The 19,751-nt window shown below is 41.9% G+C and overlaps 1 protein-coding gene across 2 annotated transcripts; it reads right to left on the bottom strand.

Moving 5' to 3' along the window:
* Nucleotides 1–290: 290 nt before the first annotated feature.
* On the bottom strand, nucleotides 291–19,084 carry LOC128599468 (tubulin polymerization-promoting protein). Of its 2 annotated transcripts, XM_053611054.1 has the most exons (6): nucleotides 13,274–14,422; nucleotides 13,071–13,129; nucleotides 10,779–10,865; nucleotides 8,917–9,246; nucleotides 4,504–4,657; nucleotides 291–4,161 (listed from the first exon to the last, which is right to left on the bottom strand). In XM_053611054.1, the coding sequence occupies exons 2-6, from the start codon at nucleotides 13,097–13,099 to the stop codon at nucleotides 3,952–3,954; spliced, it is 810 nt and encodes a 269-aa protein (XP_053467029.1). In that variant the 5' UTR covers nucleotides 13,100–13,129; nucleotides 13,274–14,422; the 3' UTR covers nucleotides 291–3,951. The 2 variants fall into 2 exon arrangements, with proteins under 2 accessions (XP_053467029.1, XP_053467031.1); XM_053611056.1 differs by lacking the exons at nucleotides 13,071–13,129; nucleotides 13,274–14,422 and adding an exon at nucleotides 18,838–19,084.
* Between the last annotated feature and the right edge of the window lie 667 nt (nucleotides 19,085–19,751).

Here is a 19,751-nt window from a genome sequence, read left to right as displayed (position 1 = left end):
CAGTATACAGAAGTAAACTAATCATCTCTTATTGTAAAGTCAGTTGGGGATAAGTAATTCATTAGGAACAGACATGCTAAAACTATCAGAAAACCAGTGAATGTATAAAAGCCATATTAAACCTTTTAAAGACAAACTGACATTTCACTCATTTCACCACTTATTTTTAAATACCATACAATTTTTTATTTTTTTTTTCAGGTAAGGAATCAAATAGTTTTATGCACTGCTCATTTAAGCATCGCTTTTAAATTCGATCAGGTGCACAAACGTAATGAGACGGCAAAAAACCTTTTTAAAATTTTTTTTATTTATTTATTATTTTTTAAAATTCAGAACAATGCTACAACACACGGACAAGTTAAAGGTCTGTTGAATGTTACCTCAAACACATAACATGCAACATGGCACTGTAACAGATAGAAAAATAATTATATGAAAAATAAGACCACATTTTTGTTCCTCGAAAACGGTGGGTTTACAGTATTTGGCGTCAAAGCACACAAAACAGCAACCATTTGTTAAAACACAACAATATTTCAAACTTGCTCTTTTGAATTAAATGAGTCACTTTCCAAGCAGGACCTAACAGGAACAGTGTGACAGTACACTGGAAAAATAGATGTTCTGTAGAAGAATATGTCTATACATGCTGTAATCTTCCTTCTGAGAAACCTGCTGCATATTTTTGCCCTGTGTTGCTCCATTCAAACCGTGTGCTAACCATCTCTTTGAAAATATTGGATGAGAATGGTATTAAATACCATATATCACTGCATCAGCAGTGCAAATATTTAATTATCTGCATTGGAAAGGTGCTAGTAGGTTGATTTTATAAATAATAGAGATTTACCCTGTCGCATATTTCAGGATATTCTTTGTCAGGATAACAATATCTGGTTTCTCTATCAAGGTTGAGTACCACACCTGTATGTAATGATGGAACATTTTAAAAGGGAATGCTATGACCTTGGGGACCATTCAAGGTTATTTCTTGTGATTTGGCTAAAATGCAAACATTGTAAACATTGCTCATTAGACTGGAAAAATTGCATGTTATGAAAGTTTAAAAAAAAAAAAGTTTTAAAAGCTTTTTTAAGCGATTTAATTCGGAACACATTGTAATTATTATTACGAGTATTAACCAGACTTTACAAATATTACTGAAATACATGTCTATATTTCTGAATGATTTAGTTCTTGATCATGGAAGCCCTTCTCTTAGTTAAACCTGGGCTTTGGAATGAGACGATAATCATTAAGATGATATATCGTGTTCTTCAACCCAATATCAGCCAACCCAACGTTAGCTTCCAGGCTGCACGTTTGGGCCGCATCTGAAGTCCTAGGATACGGTCAGAATAAGAGACCCGTGACAGGCGTCTCTATATAAAAGAGGGAGGAGCGTAATATAAATTTCATCAGACGATCACAAACGTCACATTAAATGACAGCGAAAGTTTGTATTTAGAAAAGTTTTAAAGGTACAGAACACTACATGCACTTTTATTTAGTTGTGGCGATGCCATATGCTAAAGTTTGTGCCTGGCTGATTAAATTGAACTTGTGCTCATAAACAGTGATAAAAGATCAATCAATCGTAATGATATAAAAATGTAATGTCAGCACGTGTCTGAGCTGATCAGTAAATGATGATGGTTGTGCATAGTAATATAGATAGTAAATTGTAAAAGACAGTGTTATCATAAACCAATCATATGATCCACTCGTGACTTCCTGCTGTCTAATCTCAGTGCTTTTTTTTTTCTTTTTTTTTTAATGTGACCGGTGTCAACAGAGAAGAAAACCGTGTATCAGCCAGTGTATCATGTTATGCCATCAAGCGTTAGCATAAAAACACAATTATAAACACTATTAATATTTTCGACCCTATATAATGGACTGAAACATTAACAATATATTATTTATTTATATATATATCTATATATATAAAATGTAGATCACGAATGGTGATGCAACAACCGAGCAGAGCGTACGAGCCGTCAAATTCGGTGACTATTTAAAGACTTGAAAACACAGACTCACAATCTAATATCAGTAGACATCAGCTCATGGATTCTGAATAGGGCACACTAGGCTTATACCAAAATTTTTTTTTTTTATGTAAAACAAAACTGTACAAGTCTAATCTGATCACAGGCAAAGATGTGCCATAAAAACCACAAGTATAAAGGGCAGTATTAAACATTTGTGAAAGAACTAAAAAGCGAAATTGAAAACATTGTTTTATATTCTATGCCAGATAGTAAAGAGGTCACAAATAATGATGTCTAATAACAAAAACAACAATTCCTTCTTATAGAAAATGAGGTCTGATCAAAAAGTCCTAAGATGACATGGAGAATTCTCATTTCTAATTGGTTGCACAAGGAGTTTTCCGGTATCCACCAAAAAAGTAAAATAAATAAAAGACATTGATATCCATCCATCCATCTTCTATACCGCTTATCCTATTCAGGGTCACGGGGAAACCTGGAGCCTATCCCATGGAGCATCGGGCACGAGGCGGGGTACACCCTGGACAGGGTGCCAGTCCATCGCAGGACACAAAGACATTGATATGCATTGCTGATTTATCATGTTTATGAGCTGATATCGATTTTAGGTGAGTTGTACGTATTGTGTTCAGAGTTGAGGCTTTCAATCAGCAACCCTGCGATATTTTTTTTTTGAATCATACAGCTCTTGATGTGAGCGAAGACATGGATAATTTCCTTTTTCAGTCCCTCCAGGATTTCGTGATTTTGCGAATGCAGAAACGAACGCAAAATCAAGCAAACTCCTCAATATTCTGAGGATCTTACAATTTTTCTAAATTACCGCGGATTGGTCATTTCCGCAGAGCAGGGCCAAGACGCGTCGTGAGACGTCGTCACGACGCGCGTTCAGTCAAAGCCCTGTTCGATTCACGTGCGTTGAACATGAGTACAGCTAAAAGGTCTCATTTACCAACGAACATCACAGCGAAAGATCGCGCAAAACATTTTTGTGCAATTGCAATTTCACCAATTCAAGTAGTTTTCGCTTTAAAAAAAAAAAAAAAAGCACAAAAAAACTCCACAATTTTCATAGCAAATTTAGAAAAATAAACCGCAGCAAAATCAAGCATTTTTTTTTGGCCGCAACAATCACAAAAAATCTCTGAAATCCTGTACGGACTGCCTTTTCTCTTCATTGTTAATAATTATAGTATTGATCTGACGTGTATCAACGCACTGATCTCGTTAAAACCAATGGCATGTGGTACGTATTTGATGGGTACCTAAAATCCTTGAGAGAGTAGCCTAATGTAGATCTGTTTAGAACCAGTTCCAGGTATAATGCTGGGAGGTAACCATGATGATAGCCTTAAAGAATGGCTTCTCTAAACTATATCTCCCTGCACTATGCTTCATTTTCACAGAAAATCTCATGTATACATGTTGCTCCATTTTTTCTGACCATTTCTGACCAATGGCTCGTTCCTGGAAGACCTTCCAGACAGAGCAGTTCGTTGCCTTCATACTGCTATCTGTAACAGATAAGACTCAGAACTTTTTGACTAGACCTCGTATGTGCTATCGTAGACATCCTGTCAAACGTTTTCCATCGGTTTAGTGTTTTCTTTGTTCATCTTCACGTCATCGTTCACAACTCCTTAATATTTTTGTGTTCTCCATTCTGTTCTGCCCTTCTGAAATTTCAGAGTATGATGATAATCTTCATTCTTGATGAGGAATGTACCAGCCGGCTGCATCTCTTGTCTGTCGATGTAAACATTGTTCCAGTTCTCCAACAGAGCAGGAAACGGAAATCTCTTTCACAGAAAAAAAAATGATGCTTATAAACAAACAGAAATAGCAAATATGATCCTGTTGTGCTTTACTTTCCCCCCCCGCTTGCCTTGTCTGTTGATGGAATGGGGTTTTGGGGGTGGTTTAGCGAGAGATTTCACATGGGTTTTTGTTGTGGTTTGCCCTGGACTTTCTTTTCATACGAGCCTGCATGTTTGTAGCCAGAGACGTAGCCGGACGTGTCGACCATGTCAACGCGGCCCGCTTTGCCTTTCCCGCGACCTGTCTGGTCGAAACGCTCCTTATGAGAACCTGTGAACTTGGTGGTGTCGGTCAGACGGGATACGGTGGGCGATGCCACAGCTCTCTGAACAGCCAAAGAAAAATAGATTAATCATCATGATCATATCACATAGTTACGATTTTGTGATTATCGACTTGCTTCCTGGTTAAATTCAGTGTTTTGTGTTCTTTCTGTACCTTGCTAAACCGATACAGTTAGTTATATGACCATCCCTTTAAAGCAGTTCCTTTGTTTTGATAGTTTATACTTTCCTTATCACTAAAAGTGTGAATACAAATGTTTCAAAACCATAACGATGAGCTGCACACACACACACACACACACACACACGATATTTCAGATGGTTGTACAATTTTGTTTTGAGTTTCTAATGATAACTCTGTTCTGTTATGTGGCTGTGATTACCGTAACTCCAGATATAATTGGCGACTTCCCTTCGATCATCTTGAAGACCTCCTCCGCTGCTTCCTCGCTGGTTTTATCTTTGAAGCGCTTCCTGGCCAACTCAGAAAGAGCCTCCTTGAACTGGCTGTACGTGATGGTGCGGGCGGACTTGTTCCTGCAAAATGATGTGGAAAATATAGAGCAACAAAATCGACTGCGTTCATACACACAGATGCACAAGAAAGAAATACGAGCACATGCATTTAAGTTAGCTTTTATTCCTTTGCATTTCCATCATACTGATTTGCTAGCTTTTTTTTAAACAGCTTTGATTTAGCTCATTTTAAGAGCAATATTGTTGCAAAATTTTGGGTAAAGTGTCTTTTTTTAACAATTCAGGGAAAATCTCCCACTGTGCTTTTAAAGCCCGTATTCATTCATCATAATATATTATTTGTATTAGTGTTATAGTATTAATATGTACAAGAACAACAGCTGTTCACATGGGTCCTTTAACTTCTCAAACAGTAAACATCTCAGTCAGACTACTGACTTTTTTCCCTTTAATCCCTGTACCAGTAGCTTAAAGGAGGATTACACCTTGGTCATAAAAAATAGTGGTCCAGTGTAGAAGGAACACATTTAAACCAGCCAACAATTCCACATACCACCATTTAGAGCTGTGATGATAAAATGCTGACAAGACTGACAAGCATAGAGGCCACACCTCTTTCACTGGGATGGACACAGAGGCCACACCTCCTTCACTGGGACTGACTGACACAGAGGCCACACCTCCTTCACTGGGACTGACAGACACAGAGGCCACACCTCCTTCACTGGGGCTGACAGACACAGAGGCCACACCTCCTTCACTGGGGCTGACAGACACAGAGGCCACTCCTCCTTCACTGGGGCTGACAGACACAGAGGCCACACCTCCTTCACTGGGGCTGACAGACACAGAGGCCACACCTCCTTCACTGGGGCTGACAGACACAGAGGCCACTCCTCCTTCACTGGGACTGACAGACACAGAGACCAATCCTCCTTCACTGGGGCTGACAGACACAGAGGCCAATCCTCCTTCACTGGGGCTGACAGACACAGAGGCCACACCTCCTTCACTGGGACTGACCGACACAGAGGCCACACCTCCTTCACTGGGGCTGACCGACACAGAGGCCACACCTCCTTCACTGGGACTGACCGACACAGAGGCCACACCTCCTTCACTGGGGCTGACCGACACAGAGGCCACACCTCCTTCACTGGGTCTGACAGACACAGAGGCCACACCTCCTTCACTGGGGCTGACAGACACAGAGGCCACACCTCCTTCACTGGGGCTGACAGACACAGAGGCCACACCTCCTTCACTGGGGCTGACAGACACAGAGGCCATGCAGAGGAACTAGGTTTGTATTGCTCAGTTTCAGTAATCCGCGTCTCTGTGAACTGTGTCTCCAAGGAGAATGGACTCTATAATAAACACAACCATGTGTGATAACACAAACACGCTGAGTCGGAGAACTTCCCTGTTCCACACTACCGGATGAGAATCCTCTGTTCTTTTGGAAATAGTCTGCATGAGCAGATAAAATCTTAAATACAGTACTCCAATCTGAACATCATTTCCAGCTGGAATAACTCACCATCTATCTAAAAATCTTTATTAGCCTTTGGTGATGCCTGATTCCCTTCCTCATTCTTCCTGGTCTTCCTACAGTGCATTTGCTTCTTAAACGTCAGCGTAAAAAACGCATAGTAACACACACACAAACAGCCATCGCTGTGGTGACGAATCACTTAAACAACAGTCCATAAAGCGCCGTGTCTCCCTGAGTAACCCGGCTGTAACAGCAACAAGCTCGGGTAAACACGCCCCCTTTTTGGTTTATTATTAATTTGAGCTCTCGGGCAAGCGGGCGGTTTTGTTTGGCCGATCCTTCAGCGCTCCATTCCTCTCTGCCTGCTGCATGCTGCCTAATGTCAGATAGGAAATTCAGCTCTTCAGGATGAGTGTGTGTGAGAGAGAGAGGCTCATGTGGATGTAAGCTGTTCACAAGATCACCTAGGAGCTAAGTTCCTAAAAGCCTTGAAGTGTGAAGAACATTATGAACACCTGTGATGGTGCTCTTGAGAAACTTTGTTCCAAGCGCTTGAAGTGAAGGCCGCGTTTCTTTGAGTAGTTCCTTACAGAAATGCCCAACTTTTTCTCACTAGCTCTATCAACTGAATGCTAATAGTACCTGTCGACTTGCAAATTTAAATACCATTTAAGTTTGTGTACGTGTATGAGCATTTTCATTTTCATTACAATTCGGAGGACGGCGTAGTATGACGCAAAACTCGTAGGACAGCTGTGATACGGTAGTGGCAACGGAGAAAAGTAAACTAAATGAACCAAAAAAAATATCCTTATTACATCAAGCTCACTAAAGAACGTTTCTGTTTATGCGAGCCCCTTTCGGAGAACACGTTATCGCACAGTCTGTTACAGAATTCTGCCAAGATTTTATGGGGATCATCTCATACAGTAATAATATTCAGAATACACTGGTGGAAGAGTCTTGTTTGTTTTTTTCCACCTCCCATTAAAGGGTCATGAAACCTCCCTCTTTCAGATCAAGTCTACCTCTCAATGTTTTTAAAAAATGCAGCTTAAATGGGCGTGGCTGGCTGTGCGAAGAAGGGGAGGGGGAGTGGGCGTGGCAGGGAAAGGCAGGGGAGGAAGAGAGGGGTGAGCCTTCAGAACACTCACAATAATGATGGATAGTGAAAAAAAGTTTGCAGATGAGGCAGAGGACTTCTCCTGAATCCCCAGGGCTAAATGGAGACACGATGGATAGCAGTCTTCTGCCCTGTCTATTTGAACCATTAGCCCCTAGCGTAACCATGGAGGAAAACATAACAAAACCGGAGGCAGCGTGGATGAAAGAAGTGTCGGAATGGTAGTTAGCTAATAGGCTCGGGCTTTTCACGAATAAAAGGAGAAGGCTCTTCCCTTCAAAGCAAACGCTCGTTGCATTAACTGTCAGGGTTAAAAATTAGACGCATATCTCATTTGAATGGATGGAAAAGTCCTCGGGACTGAGTACTGCATCGCTGTGTAGACGCAAACTGCTTTCATGAGCAAGTACGTAGTCCACCTTTCTCCAATTCTCATAGCTCTCCCGAAAAAACACCCTGGAACTCTTACACCACTGAGACGAACACTTACGACCCATCTGAACGCCTCTCTCATCTACTACATCTGTAGCAAAGAACCACGTCATGAATAATTAAGAGCCAGCGTCTTCTCATAGGATAAGAACACGCGGGCTCATGAATAATTATGAGACACCGATGCGTCATTGAAGTACTATAGTACATTGCTACGTTACTGCCTGTGACATGTGACGGGACGAGATTTTCAATCCGGAAGACGAAGATAACGGAAAAAAGCTCAAAATGAACCGGCTTTCTCCTACAATTAAAATTAACGGATGCTAAGATTGTGTTTTATGATGTGCGACACGAACACCTCGGTTAGAATCTCAGATGTCAAATGTCGTTTAGTGTTTCATGACGCTTTAATAATCACATGTAAAGACGTATCGCGAAGACTCCAGGTGTCAGCCCATATACCGTACCTCCAAGTTATCACTAACAGCGTGCTTAAATATGTTGTTGCCTTTCGCACCCTAATGAACTTGATGTTAGATCGCTCCTCTGACACTGAGGGTGCCTAAACATGCACAGCGTGCACTCAGTGCTTCAGTAGATTAGTCTCAAAACACCATCTTTAGCCCAGCACTCTTCCACCACTCTTGTCCTGTTTTAAACAAAACGCTACACAGTGTGCTCCTGCGGGATCTGCTCAGACATCTAAACAGCCCAGCCCCAAGCAGGAAGGGATAAAACATCAGCATATCTCATTAAATAACGCTGTGCTAAAGGTTTCCAGGTGATCAGATATACACTCGTGGTGTTTGTGCAGACTGTGGATGTTCAGGAGATGTGTTCGCTAACAGTTTCGATGTTGAGAAGAATTATGTTTCAGGATGAAGAACTCCCATGAGGCTGCGTTCTGGTCTGTGACACGGAGAGCAACAAACTGATTGCATCTCCTGTTTAAGCAGACCATAAATCCTCTCCAGACAAAAAAAAAAAACGCATATAAACTACATGTGGGTTCTTTTATAGTAAGTAGAGTACCCAAAGCATGGGAAGAACATGCAAGCACCACGCACACAGGGTGGAGGCGGGAATCAGACCCCCAACCCTTGAGGTGCTAACCACTAAGCCACCACGTGTCAATCCCCCCCAGAAAAAAGAACATATTTTAAACAAATTTCCTTTTCCTTTTCCGAGAAGGCATAATAATGTTGTTACTAACAGGATGTGCCTGGTTTAACAAGCAGATCTTATCTAGTGAGATGTCAAGCTTACTTGACTTTTGAGAAGACGATGTCCACGTCTGTGAGGGTGATGGTTTTGCTGTCTATGATGCCGCAGTCCTTACACAATTTGGACCAGTTCTTGCCGTGCATATCCTTGCCGGTGGCGCGGGTGTCTCCGTGGATGGCGAAGCGTTTGAAAGCCTCTTCTAGTGGTGTGAGCTCTACAGGCGTTTTGGCACCGGCTGCTCCTTCGTTCGTCCCGTTTGACTCAGTGGAGAGACGCTTGGCTCGCTCTCTGGAGTGCTCGCTAGGAACGCGTAGAGGCGTGCTGTTTGGTGTGGGGTGTTTAGCGCTCTGGACTTTAAACTCTTCCATGGTGCTGAAAGGAAAGAAGAAAAGAAAGTCTTCAGAGCTGGGGTCAGAGCACAGGGTCTGACGTGATATGCCGCCCCTTCAGTAGAGGGTTAAGGGGCTAGCTCAGGAGCCCAACAGTGGCAGTGAATTATCAACAGACCAGCAGACCAGCCACCATTGTGATAGCAATCATGCAACAGACTGCCACTTCCTGCATCCTGGTATAGTTTTACTTCACAACCTTACCTTCAGAAACGCGTATTTAGATGTATCCAGTTCTAAAATGGTACTCGAGTCTCCTGTCGCAAAACAGCAACCAATCCTGATAAGGCAAAGGCTAACTATTGCTCATATAGCATCATAGGGTGGCTAAACATGCTGGGAGGAGAGCACTAACCGCCCTTTTCTAAATAAATGAGCAGAAAGATGAACACCTTCCTCAAGAGTATTGACTCATTTATGGCATTTGGCTTATCCAGAGTGACTTACATTTATCTCATTTATACATCTGAGCAGTTGAGGGTTAAGGGCTAAGCTAAAGGGCCTAGTAGTGGCAACTTAGTGTTGCTGGGATTTGAACACATAACCTTAACCACTGAGCTACCCCTACCGCAATTTTAGAATATACTAGTTCATTAACATTTAGGCTCACTTTCACTGGTGCAGATCAGATTTATCTGTCTAAATTCTGATCCACATCTGATATTTGCAGTGCTGTGTGAAATATAGTGTTTGCTTTTGTATTTTCAGTGGTTGATGGGAGAGAGCGATGCCATCCTTCCCACACACAGACGGTGAAAAATGCGCTCTTTCGGACACTTGGCCGTCCATTTACTAATTGGTAAAAAAAAAAAAAAAAAAGACAGCAGCAGCACTGCACCTGGCCTTTCCAACCTCCTTGCACTAATCATGAAGAGCGAACAAGCTCAACACGCAGCCAGAATGAATCATCTCCGTGATGAAGGCTTCTCCTGCTAGGCTAGTCATTTTTGGGCTTCTCCTGCCATGAGCAGCCTCGTCGACGTAGGATGGGTTCTTGTTTTTCTCCTTGCATTTGTTATTGATCACATGTCACTGATGTGAAAGAACTGTCAAATCATAAGGCACGAATATGACCAAAGAGAGGGGAAAAAAAAAAAAAAAAACAATACCGTGATAGGGCTTGAAATGTGAGACAGGCTCTGCTGTGATCTGACTGAATGAGCAGCAGAGTCGAAATGCTCTAGCACCGAGGTGAGCCGCTATTAATAGACTATTAATAATGTGGAATAATCTGCGTAGCGATCTGAGCGTAGTGACACTCAAACCACGTAAAGCATTTTCCCTCCTGATTACTGAGAGCACTGTGGGCTTCAGCAGACCTAGAACGAGAATTAGGGAGTCGTCTATAACAGCAAATGATATTTATAACTCCATTGTTAATATTGCTTACTGCTGCTATGGCGAGGAAACAAACTAAGACTGGTGGTATTAGTGATAAAAATGCTAAAAGGACAAGTTTCACATGCACACATACGTGCAATAAAACAAACCAAAAGCACCGTAATAGAGACTCACCTTGGTCCTGGATGTCCCCTTTCTCTCTCTGTCCTCTCTCTGTCAGTGTGGCTCAGGTCAGTGTCTTGTCTCTCTTTCCCCGTGCAGCTGCAATAGCAAAGATCCTGTGTTCAGACTGTGCCAGCTCAAAGAACAAAGTACGGTCGTGCCAGACAGATTTTCACTTTCACATTCACTAAAACCGCAAAGACACGCCGGGTTGATTTATGACAAGCACTCAGTGCTGCACATGCCACGGCTTACAGCATAGAACGATCTACAATAAAACGCATAGATTTTATACCTTCGTTCATAGATTTTTGAAAGATATTCCAAGAGTACAAAATAAAAAGGAAAATGGTCCAGATTAGCTGTGCTTGTTCACGACTAAACGTTATTTGGGACATTGGAAACGAAAAAGGAAAAGTTTCAGTCGGACCCGACCAATGACATGAATAAAAACCAACCACAAACAAATCGACGCCTCGTACTGTATGAAAATCGGCCACAAACAAATCAGCGCTTTCTAATGTAAGAAAATCAGTCTCAGAACAAAGCGAAACCACACCACAGCATTCAGTCTGTACAACACTACTATCTGCTCTTCACTGGACTTCACAATTCACACAAATTCATATTGATAGTTAAGGTTACAGGTGAGGTCGGCGTTTGTTCATTAGAACGTTGGCACCAATAAATATCTAAGGAGATATATATATATATATATATACATATTTGTGGTGTAAAAAAAAACATTGTTGGTCATAGTTTAGATTTTACAACTTTATATGTCAGTGTGAATGAAGTGACATTTAAATGTAATGTATATATTTTTAAAAAAATTTAAACAGGCATGTACTAATTTTCGCCCAGGATTTTAGTTAAATAAATTTTAATGCACTGTGACATCTCTCTTGACTATTATTTCAAAAACCTAACCAGCACAAGTAGTAATTTTACAACAAAATCAGCACAAACAAATGACATAATTAAGGGTCCAAACACTGCAGGAGCTGGAACCCTACTGTTTAAATTATTATTATTATTATTATTATTATTATTATTATTATTATCCATTCATCCATCTTCTATACCGCTTATCCTGTTCAGGGTCATGGGGAAACCTGGAGCCTATCCCAGGGAGCATTGGGCATGACGTGGGGTACACCCTGGAAAGGGTGCCAATCCATCGCAGGGCACAATCACATACACACTCACACACCCAATCATACACTACGGACACTTTGAACACGCCAATCAGCCTACCATGCATGTCTTTGGACTGGGGGAGGAAACCGGAGTACCTGGAGGAAACCCCCGCAGCACGGGGAGGAAACCCGGAGGAAACCCCCGCAGCACGGCGAGAACATGCAAACTCCACACACACAGGGCCACGGTGGGAATCGAACCCCCGACCCTGGAGGTGTGAGGCGAACGTGCTAACCACTAAGCCCCCGTGCACCTATTATTATTATTATTATTATTATTATTATTATTATTATTATTTACTGCATTCGTTTTTTTTTCTTTAGATAGGGTGCCAACGTCACAGAGGTCATGCAACCACATCGCCTTTGTTTGAACTGCTTAGGATGTTTGGTATTTTCATTTCTTTAGTCACTTCTGCACAGTTTAAAGCAAGATCCGGAAGCATTTAGACACCAGGCTAACATCGTACACCATGTATTTAGCTTCTGATCAAACTCGAAGCATTAAGCTTAAATGAAATTCTCAGAAATAGGAAGGTTATTGTACAGAAGAGGTCTACGTGAATTGAGAAACTGCTTGCAAACTCTTCTTTTATTGGAAGCAGCCTTGGAAAAGATCTTGAGCACTTCTGGTTTAAGAGCACTTCTGCATGCTGTCATTGGAAAATCATCAACTTTCGTGTGGTGACAGTAACTCCACGTACGGGCCACATCACATCGCACCAATAATCGTTGATTATTTTCCTATAACAGCACACCCCCAAGTGTTTTGTTCCTAACTTGTTTAATTTCCATTGGCATTTGTTTTGTCTATGGCACTAGTAAAACAGTAAGAAACTCCAGGTCTTCAAAACCGTTTTTTTCTGAAAGTGTGTATAACTATTAACACCCCCGATAAATTTAACAACAAACAGTCGATAAGACTATTCAGCCAGACACAAACAACTGTCAGACTTTATTGCTGTTAGCGTTATTGTCATAAAAGTGTCAAATCACCTGGCACAAGCTTACAAAGGAAGGAAGGAAGGAAGGAAGAGACCACGACTAGCACTGAATCATGTTCTGTTTTCTCCAATCGCAGCCACTTAAGAAAGACGTCGCTCACCTCACAGCGGCTCCCATAGCACCCGACATCGCAACGTTCACAACCTCAGAGACGCCACACTGCCATGGGAAAAACAGGAAACAAAGATATTCTCTGCTGTTTCAGCACTGTAGCATTGGAGCAAGCTAGCTACAACTTCACAAACTGCAGTTTAGCTATGAGGATCTCCAACCTGCACGTACGCATAATCTCATCTCACTCACGTAATGTTCGCTCGGACTCCTCGTGCTCCTGCAGACTGGCACCGCTGCCCCACAAGCTCAAATCTGCATTCGTCACTCCAACACACAGCTCGATGGACTAGAAGTGAGCTCCATAAGTCCAATCAATGCACAAGGGGGACCCTCGAGGCCCACTTGAAGACGTCCCTATTGAAGAGCTTGGTGCATTACGGCTCATTGTAGCAAGAAACAAACCTTTATTAGTAGCTCACAAAACTAGCATTCAGCCAGAGATACACTGTGGGTCCATTGTACAATTAACACACACGCGCGCGCGCACACACACACACACACACACACACACACACACACACACACACACACACACACGAACAGATAGCGACATCACCAACTGTCACAGGTGACGAAAGGGCAGAAGTCACAAATAACGCACTTCATTTAACAATCCTGAGCATTTCTAAAGAAATAATTCAGCCAGAAATCTTCTCACCACAGCAATTTGTCAACTATTTCAATTTTTTTTTATTATTTAAAGATTAACACTTTAGTTTTTATCCATTTATAGTTATGTTTAATGTTGTGGAATATCCACAAAACAAGCAAGTTCCTTCACCGGCTTCTCTTTTTCTGTCTAGGACCCGCAAAGCCCTCCATCCCGAAGCCTTTTCCACTTAGTTATAGCTTCAACTCTGACTGTTACTGTTACTAAGCGCTGACACTGGAGACTCCTTCCAGAAATGCTAAATAAATACCTCCTCGTAGAAACTCCACCATATACAGTGGATATAAAAAAGTCTACACACCCCTGTTAAAATGGCTGGTTTTTGTGCTGTAATTATTACAATATGCAGCATTTTTATACAGAAAATTAAAAAAAGATACGGATGTGATCTGATGCATATATTTATGAAAGAGGTTCCACTACCTGTTAGCTACATTAGTAGTGCAAAACTAAAGAAGGACATTTTGGATACCAAACATTTTGACTGCATTTACGGGACTTTACGTTACGTTTTTTTTAAGGACCACTGGTGTGCCTTAAAAGGTTTTGTGATTCTTTACAGTAGCAGTATCTATAGCTATAGAATATGATTTCCCCCAAAATGCACGTGACAGCTGCTTCATTCTCTGCACAGAAAAGAGAGAGGGATAAGGAATGAGAGAGAGCGGATCTGAGGAGAATGTCAGGAATCTGCACGGTGATCGGTGCATGCTTACATGCATTTGCCTTCTGGAGATGCTCTGCACAGATGAATGCTTACACAATAAATTGTCCTATTTAAAACATCGACTATTTATAGCAGCAGTGGAAGCAGCGAGACTCGCCGCCCAAGCGACCGTCGAGAATCGGTTCTCTGATCGCGAGCCGAGCTCTGAGCAGCGGGGGTGGAGCTAAGCTGCTGATGTAAGAGGTAAACAGGAAGAGAGGTAGGCGTAGGTGCAGTGTCTCATCCTGGCATCTGTGATAGAATGATGCCATGCCAAGTGACCACAGAGAGAGATGCCCCCACAACCCAACCCAACACACACACACACACAAAACAGACCATTGCATCATCCCAGCAGAGACCAAACTTGACCCATGTAGCTGTGGTATAAGAGGAATAAAACACTTCATGACACGCTGTTGCAGGAAAATAATCAACTATGGGTTGTTAAGAGAAACTCCACTTTGCGTTGTCGTTGATTATTTTTCTATAAAAGCACATTTTATGCCTTACATACTGTTCTTCACAATGAATGTATCCTCTTTAAAAGCATATGAGCCATATGAACTCCATCTTGTTGAATTTGTGCACAGGTGACATGCTACAGAGACGGGTTTGGCATTGGTTCAGAAAAGTCACAGGCTGTACATAGTCTTCTCGCTCTCTCTCTCTCTCTCTCGCTCTCGTGAGAAAGTGCAGGCCACAATGAGAGGCATTAATCAGCCGAGGTAAGTATGACTCCACACACTCAGGGTGTGAATAAAGACACATCCTCTGCTCTTTGCACTTCCCATTTTAGCTGCATATTACTGCATTTAAGAAATATATTATAAAAGTACAACTATGCATTTATTCCATGCTTTATAAGTATACTGGTAGAACAAAGTAAATACCAAACAGTCTTTAATGTTACCCTGATACTAGTACATGAACTCTGGAGATACTTACTGCATATCCAACTCCCCTAACGTACACATAACACCATAACGACATGATCGTGCTGGGACTTGATTTACTGGTTGGTGTATTCACTTTGCAAACATTCTAAGGAACTTACAAAAGAGGTAGAATTATGTCCAAGACATGCCAGAGCAGTTGGGGTTTGGGTGGCCCAGGGTTGGGATTAAATTAAAACCCACAACCTTCCTCTCAGTAGCATAGAAGCTTCACTGCTGATTTACGGATTTCTCGTGATCAATGCGCCCTTAATGTATGTAATATCCATTCATCTATCCATCCATTTTCTGGACCGTTTACCCTACACAGGTTCGCAGAGAGCCTGGAGCCTATCAGGGTGTCAACCCATTACAGGGCACAACCGCACACACATTGACACATTCACACACTGCGGACAATTTAGACACGCCAATCAGCCTACAATACATGTCTTTGGACTGGGGGAGGAAACCGGAGTACCCGGAGGAAACCCCCCGAAGCACGGGGAGAACATGCAAGCTCCGTGCACACTGGGCAGAGGTGGGAATCGAAACCCCGACCCTGGAGGCACGACACAAACGTGCTAACCTGTAAGCAACCGTGCTTCCCTGTATGTAATATGTAACAATGACAAGTGGCTTTTGTGGACAGAATTACTGTTACTACCCCAAAAGTTTATTTTACATTATCCTGGAGCGATTTATTCCTGTCGTACAACAGACATATTGCACTTATTGTACATTTAGTGTTACATTTAATGTTGCAGAACATCCGTGAAACAAGTTAGTTCCTGTTAGCACTTATGTTATAGCAGCTATAACGTTCTTTCCCTCACCAGCCTCCCTCCCTCCCTCCCTCCCTCTCTCTCTCTCTCTGTCTCTCCAAAAAAAATGCTTGTAATTTTATGGAGAAAGCACAAAGCTCTCTGTCCTGAAGATTTGGCTGTGGTGGAAAGCGTGAAACTTGGATCCTCCATTGAAAAATGTTAAGTAATCATCTCCTCACAGAAAACTTCCTTCAGTCCCACCAGGATTTTGCGATTGTAGAAACTAACACGAAATCAAGCAAACTCCAAAATATCAGGAGGCGCTCGCAATTTTTCAAAATTACCGCAGATTTTCCACAGATTTGGGCCGAGGCGCGTCATGTGACGTCATCACAACACGCATTCGTTCAAAGCCCTCTTCGGTTCACGTGTGTTGAACATGAGTACGGCTAAAAGGTCTCACTTCAATGAATATTAAATGATAATGTGTTCGTTCTAAACCTGCGAGCTGAGAATCAGACTTGAGAATCAATCAGATTTAAGAATTCACCAGTGCTGTGGTATGAGTTGTCATTTATTTAAGGAGTCACTCAATTTCTGTTGTTGAGAACAGCTCCTGCTGTTGTTTTGGGAAACAGAGACCCCAAGGATGATCCAAACATTTTTCTCTCTCAGCTCCCAGCTGTTAGGAGCAAAAACTTTGGACTGTCCCGGCGTCCCTGTGGACCAGTACGGGTTTCAAACTTCCGGAACCTGTTGTGAACCTGAACGTGTTATTATATAAACAGTCAGACTGTGACTGGAATTGTGGCTAAATAAATATGGATATATGGATATATGTTGTGCATGACTGTTCTACCCCCATACATGTTTTAAGCATCGAAATACAGGGCTCCAAAGTGGCGCAGCCGTCTAAGGTTTTATTCTACCATCAGCAGTTTAAAATCCAATGATGCCTGCCCATGCCTGGGAGTCTGTGGGAGTGTAACAGTGCTTACAGTCTGTGTGGGGAAAATGGCCTTCATTTCATCCCTGTCAATCAGAGTGATGAAAGTCAGTCATGGGCGCCTGTTAGCATGTATACAGGATAAGTTGGCACTTGACTCCAGCCACCTACGTTTGCCGGAGCAGTGTGTAAAGATGCAGTAGCTGCCGTGTGAGAATCAGTAAAAGCATGTATTGTCTCTCGCAGATGGATAAAGGACATTCAGTAAGAAGGCGGGACTTGGCTAAACTAAGCCAAAAAAATTTGAGAAAATTTGGTCAAAATACACAAAATGTGCAACTATACAAAAGAAAGTTTGACTGTATTTAGGCCACTGGCACACACAGCTCAACTTAAAAAACAAACAAAAACATTTAAATAAGGAGGCACAAGATTTGGTTATAGAAAATAAAAAGAAAAGAAGAACCATTGTGTTGACTTTCCAGGCCACTGCACTGCAATCCAGACCTGAAAAATCTAGCCCAAACTCAATCGCAATTGTGTTAATCCACAAAACATGCCTAAATAATTGTGTAAGAAAAGCAAGGATATGTATAGTCAATTCAATTCCATTCAATTGTATTTGTATAGCGCTTTTAACAATGGACACTGTCTCAGCTTTACGGAAATATATAAACTCACGATACAGAGTTTAAGTGTGTGAATTTATCCCTAATGAGCAAGTCGGTGGAGACAGTGGTGAGGAAAAACTCCCTAAGATACTAAGAGAAATAAACCTTAGTCTGTGTTTCCCCTCAAAAATTTTAATAACGTAATGCTTTCCAAACTACTCTCATGTTTTGTTGTTGTTTTGTTTATTTACCACCACAGTGTAAAACCATGTGTATTGAAAAATGCACAGATTTGTGCCTTTTATTTTGAGGCTAGCGGATTTCACCTGTTAAGTCTTTAAGGATCAACCTTATCTATATTATTTCACATTTCCTTGTCATGCTATACAGTCTCACTCTTAACTGCATATTATACCAGAATGTGTCATTATGTAATGAATACTTACACCAAGCCTGACTACTGAATGGTGCAGTTATTACCAGGCCTTGCATAAGGAATGCATGAGATCATGTTTCAAAAAACAGTTGCTTTGAACTATTTTTGAATTCTTTAAAAAAAAAAAAAAAAAAGTGAGTGCATTCACCTATGGTACATTTGATCTCCAGGGGGTTTTTTTATTTAATTTATGTAAATATGGTATATGAATATATGAATATGCATGACGACATGAATGATAATTAAAGTCATTTCTGCATACAGGCGATGCAAGTGCTCGAGGTGTTACATAAGCGCGTCTTGGCAAAAAAATCCGTCGCGTTTAATCGGCATTGCTGTTGTTGTTGTTGTTTATCGAGTGAGGTAAACAACTGCGTTTACAACACGCGCGCGCGAGCTTGGCTTTACAAGAAACACCGACGGTCGAGAAAATTCGCCTAAAATTCGCTAAGTAAGAAATGAAACCACTCATGCAAGAGTGGAAAATGGCTTCTTGTAAACATTGTCGCTGTCAGTGATGCATAAAAAATATCCCGGATGTTTATTTTTTTATTTTTTTTCACATCCCACGTTCCTGCATCACTACGGTGTACAATATCTACAATACTGTATACTCCAGCAGCATCAACACAAACATTTTCTGTCAAACCCAAAAGCGTGTATTAAATTCAGACGAGCTTACGCGTGACTCTGCGCTGTTCTTCAGGCCTCTTCCTTTATTATATTTCCTTCTTTTGACACATTTCTCACAACTGTCTCACACGCGAATTCATAAACACGTCCGCGCTCGTGCGTGAGCCCTCGCGCTCTGATCTGCTCGCTGTCCGAGAACGAACCGTTTGTGTGTGAACGACTCTTTCGAAAGAGCGAATCGATTCGCGAGGTCCGATAACGGTTTTGTTTTTACATCTCACATTCCATCGCGGTCTCCTGTGTGAGAAAGATATCGTGAGGCTGTACCAGCGCCTGCACGAGCATAAAGCAAACAAAACACCCCCCCCCCCAAACACACAGTTTGATTCACTTAAAGTGGTTTGTTGAAAAGAATCGATTCACTAAAATGACTCGTTATGGATAGCTAGGATTCTCCCTGTGTCCGAAATGCCTCACTAATCCCTACACAAGCAGTTAATGCCTTAAGTGCATTATGGGTAGTAGCCTCTGGAGCAGGGCTATTCAACTTCACTGGCAGGTTGACCACATTGAACAAGCACTCCACCCTGGGGGTACGATATCCGCTGCGGCCCTGTGTGTGCGGAGTTTGCATGTTCTATCCGGGTACTCTGGTTTCCTCCCCCAGTCCAAAGATGCATGCATGTCCAAAGTCTCCATAATGAGTGTGAATAGGTGTGAATGTGTATGTATTGTGCCCCATGCTCCCTGGGATAGCAGTATAGAAAATGGATGGATGCATTAATTGGCAGCAGCCTGTTGAACAGTCCATTTGGCAACTAACCCAAAGTGCATGCTGGGATTTCACTGTGTTTTCCGGCATGGATAAAAACGGCAAAACTCCTATAATAGTGCACTACGTAGTAAATACAGTTTCAGTTATGTCTCAGGCACTCATGGGAGGATGTTCTGGTGGAAAAACAT

The sequence above is a fragment of the Ictalurus furcatus genome, chromosome 23 (assembly GCF_023375685.1).
Source record: "Ictalurus furcatus strain D&B chromosome 23, Billie_1.0, whole genome shotgun sequence".
Classification (NCBI taxonomy): Eukaryota; Metazoa; Chordata; class Actinopteri; order Siluriformes; family Ictaluridae; genus Ictalurus; species Ictalurus furcatus.
This window is presented reverse-complemented; position numbering and strand designations above follow the sequence as displayed.

Excerpts from the sequence above, each read along its gene's own strand:
- LOC128599468 (XM_053611054.1), bottom strand. The coding sequence starts at position 13,099 with ATGTCGGGTGCTATGGGAGCCGCTGTGAG. Across the intron at positions 9,247-10,778 it reads AGGGGACATCCAGGACCAAG|CACCATGGAAGAGTTTAAAG; the intron begins GTGAGTCTCTAT and ends CTTTCCTTTCAG. Across the intron at positions 4,658-8,916 it reads ATCGTCTTCTCAAAAGTCAA|GAACAAGTCCGCCCGCACCA; the intron begins GTAAGCTTGACA and ends ATCATTTTGCAG.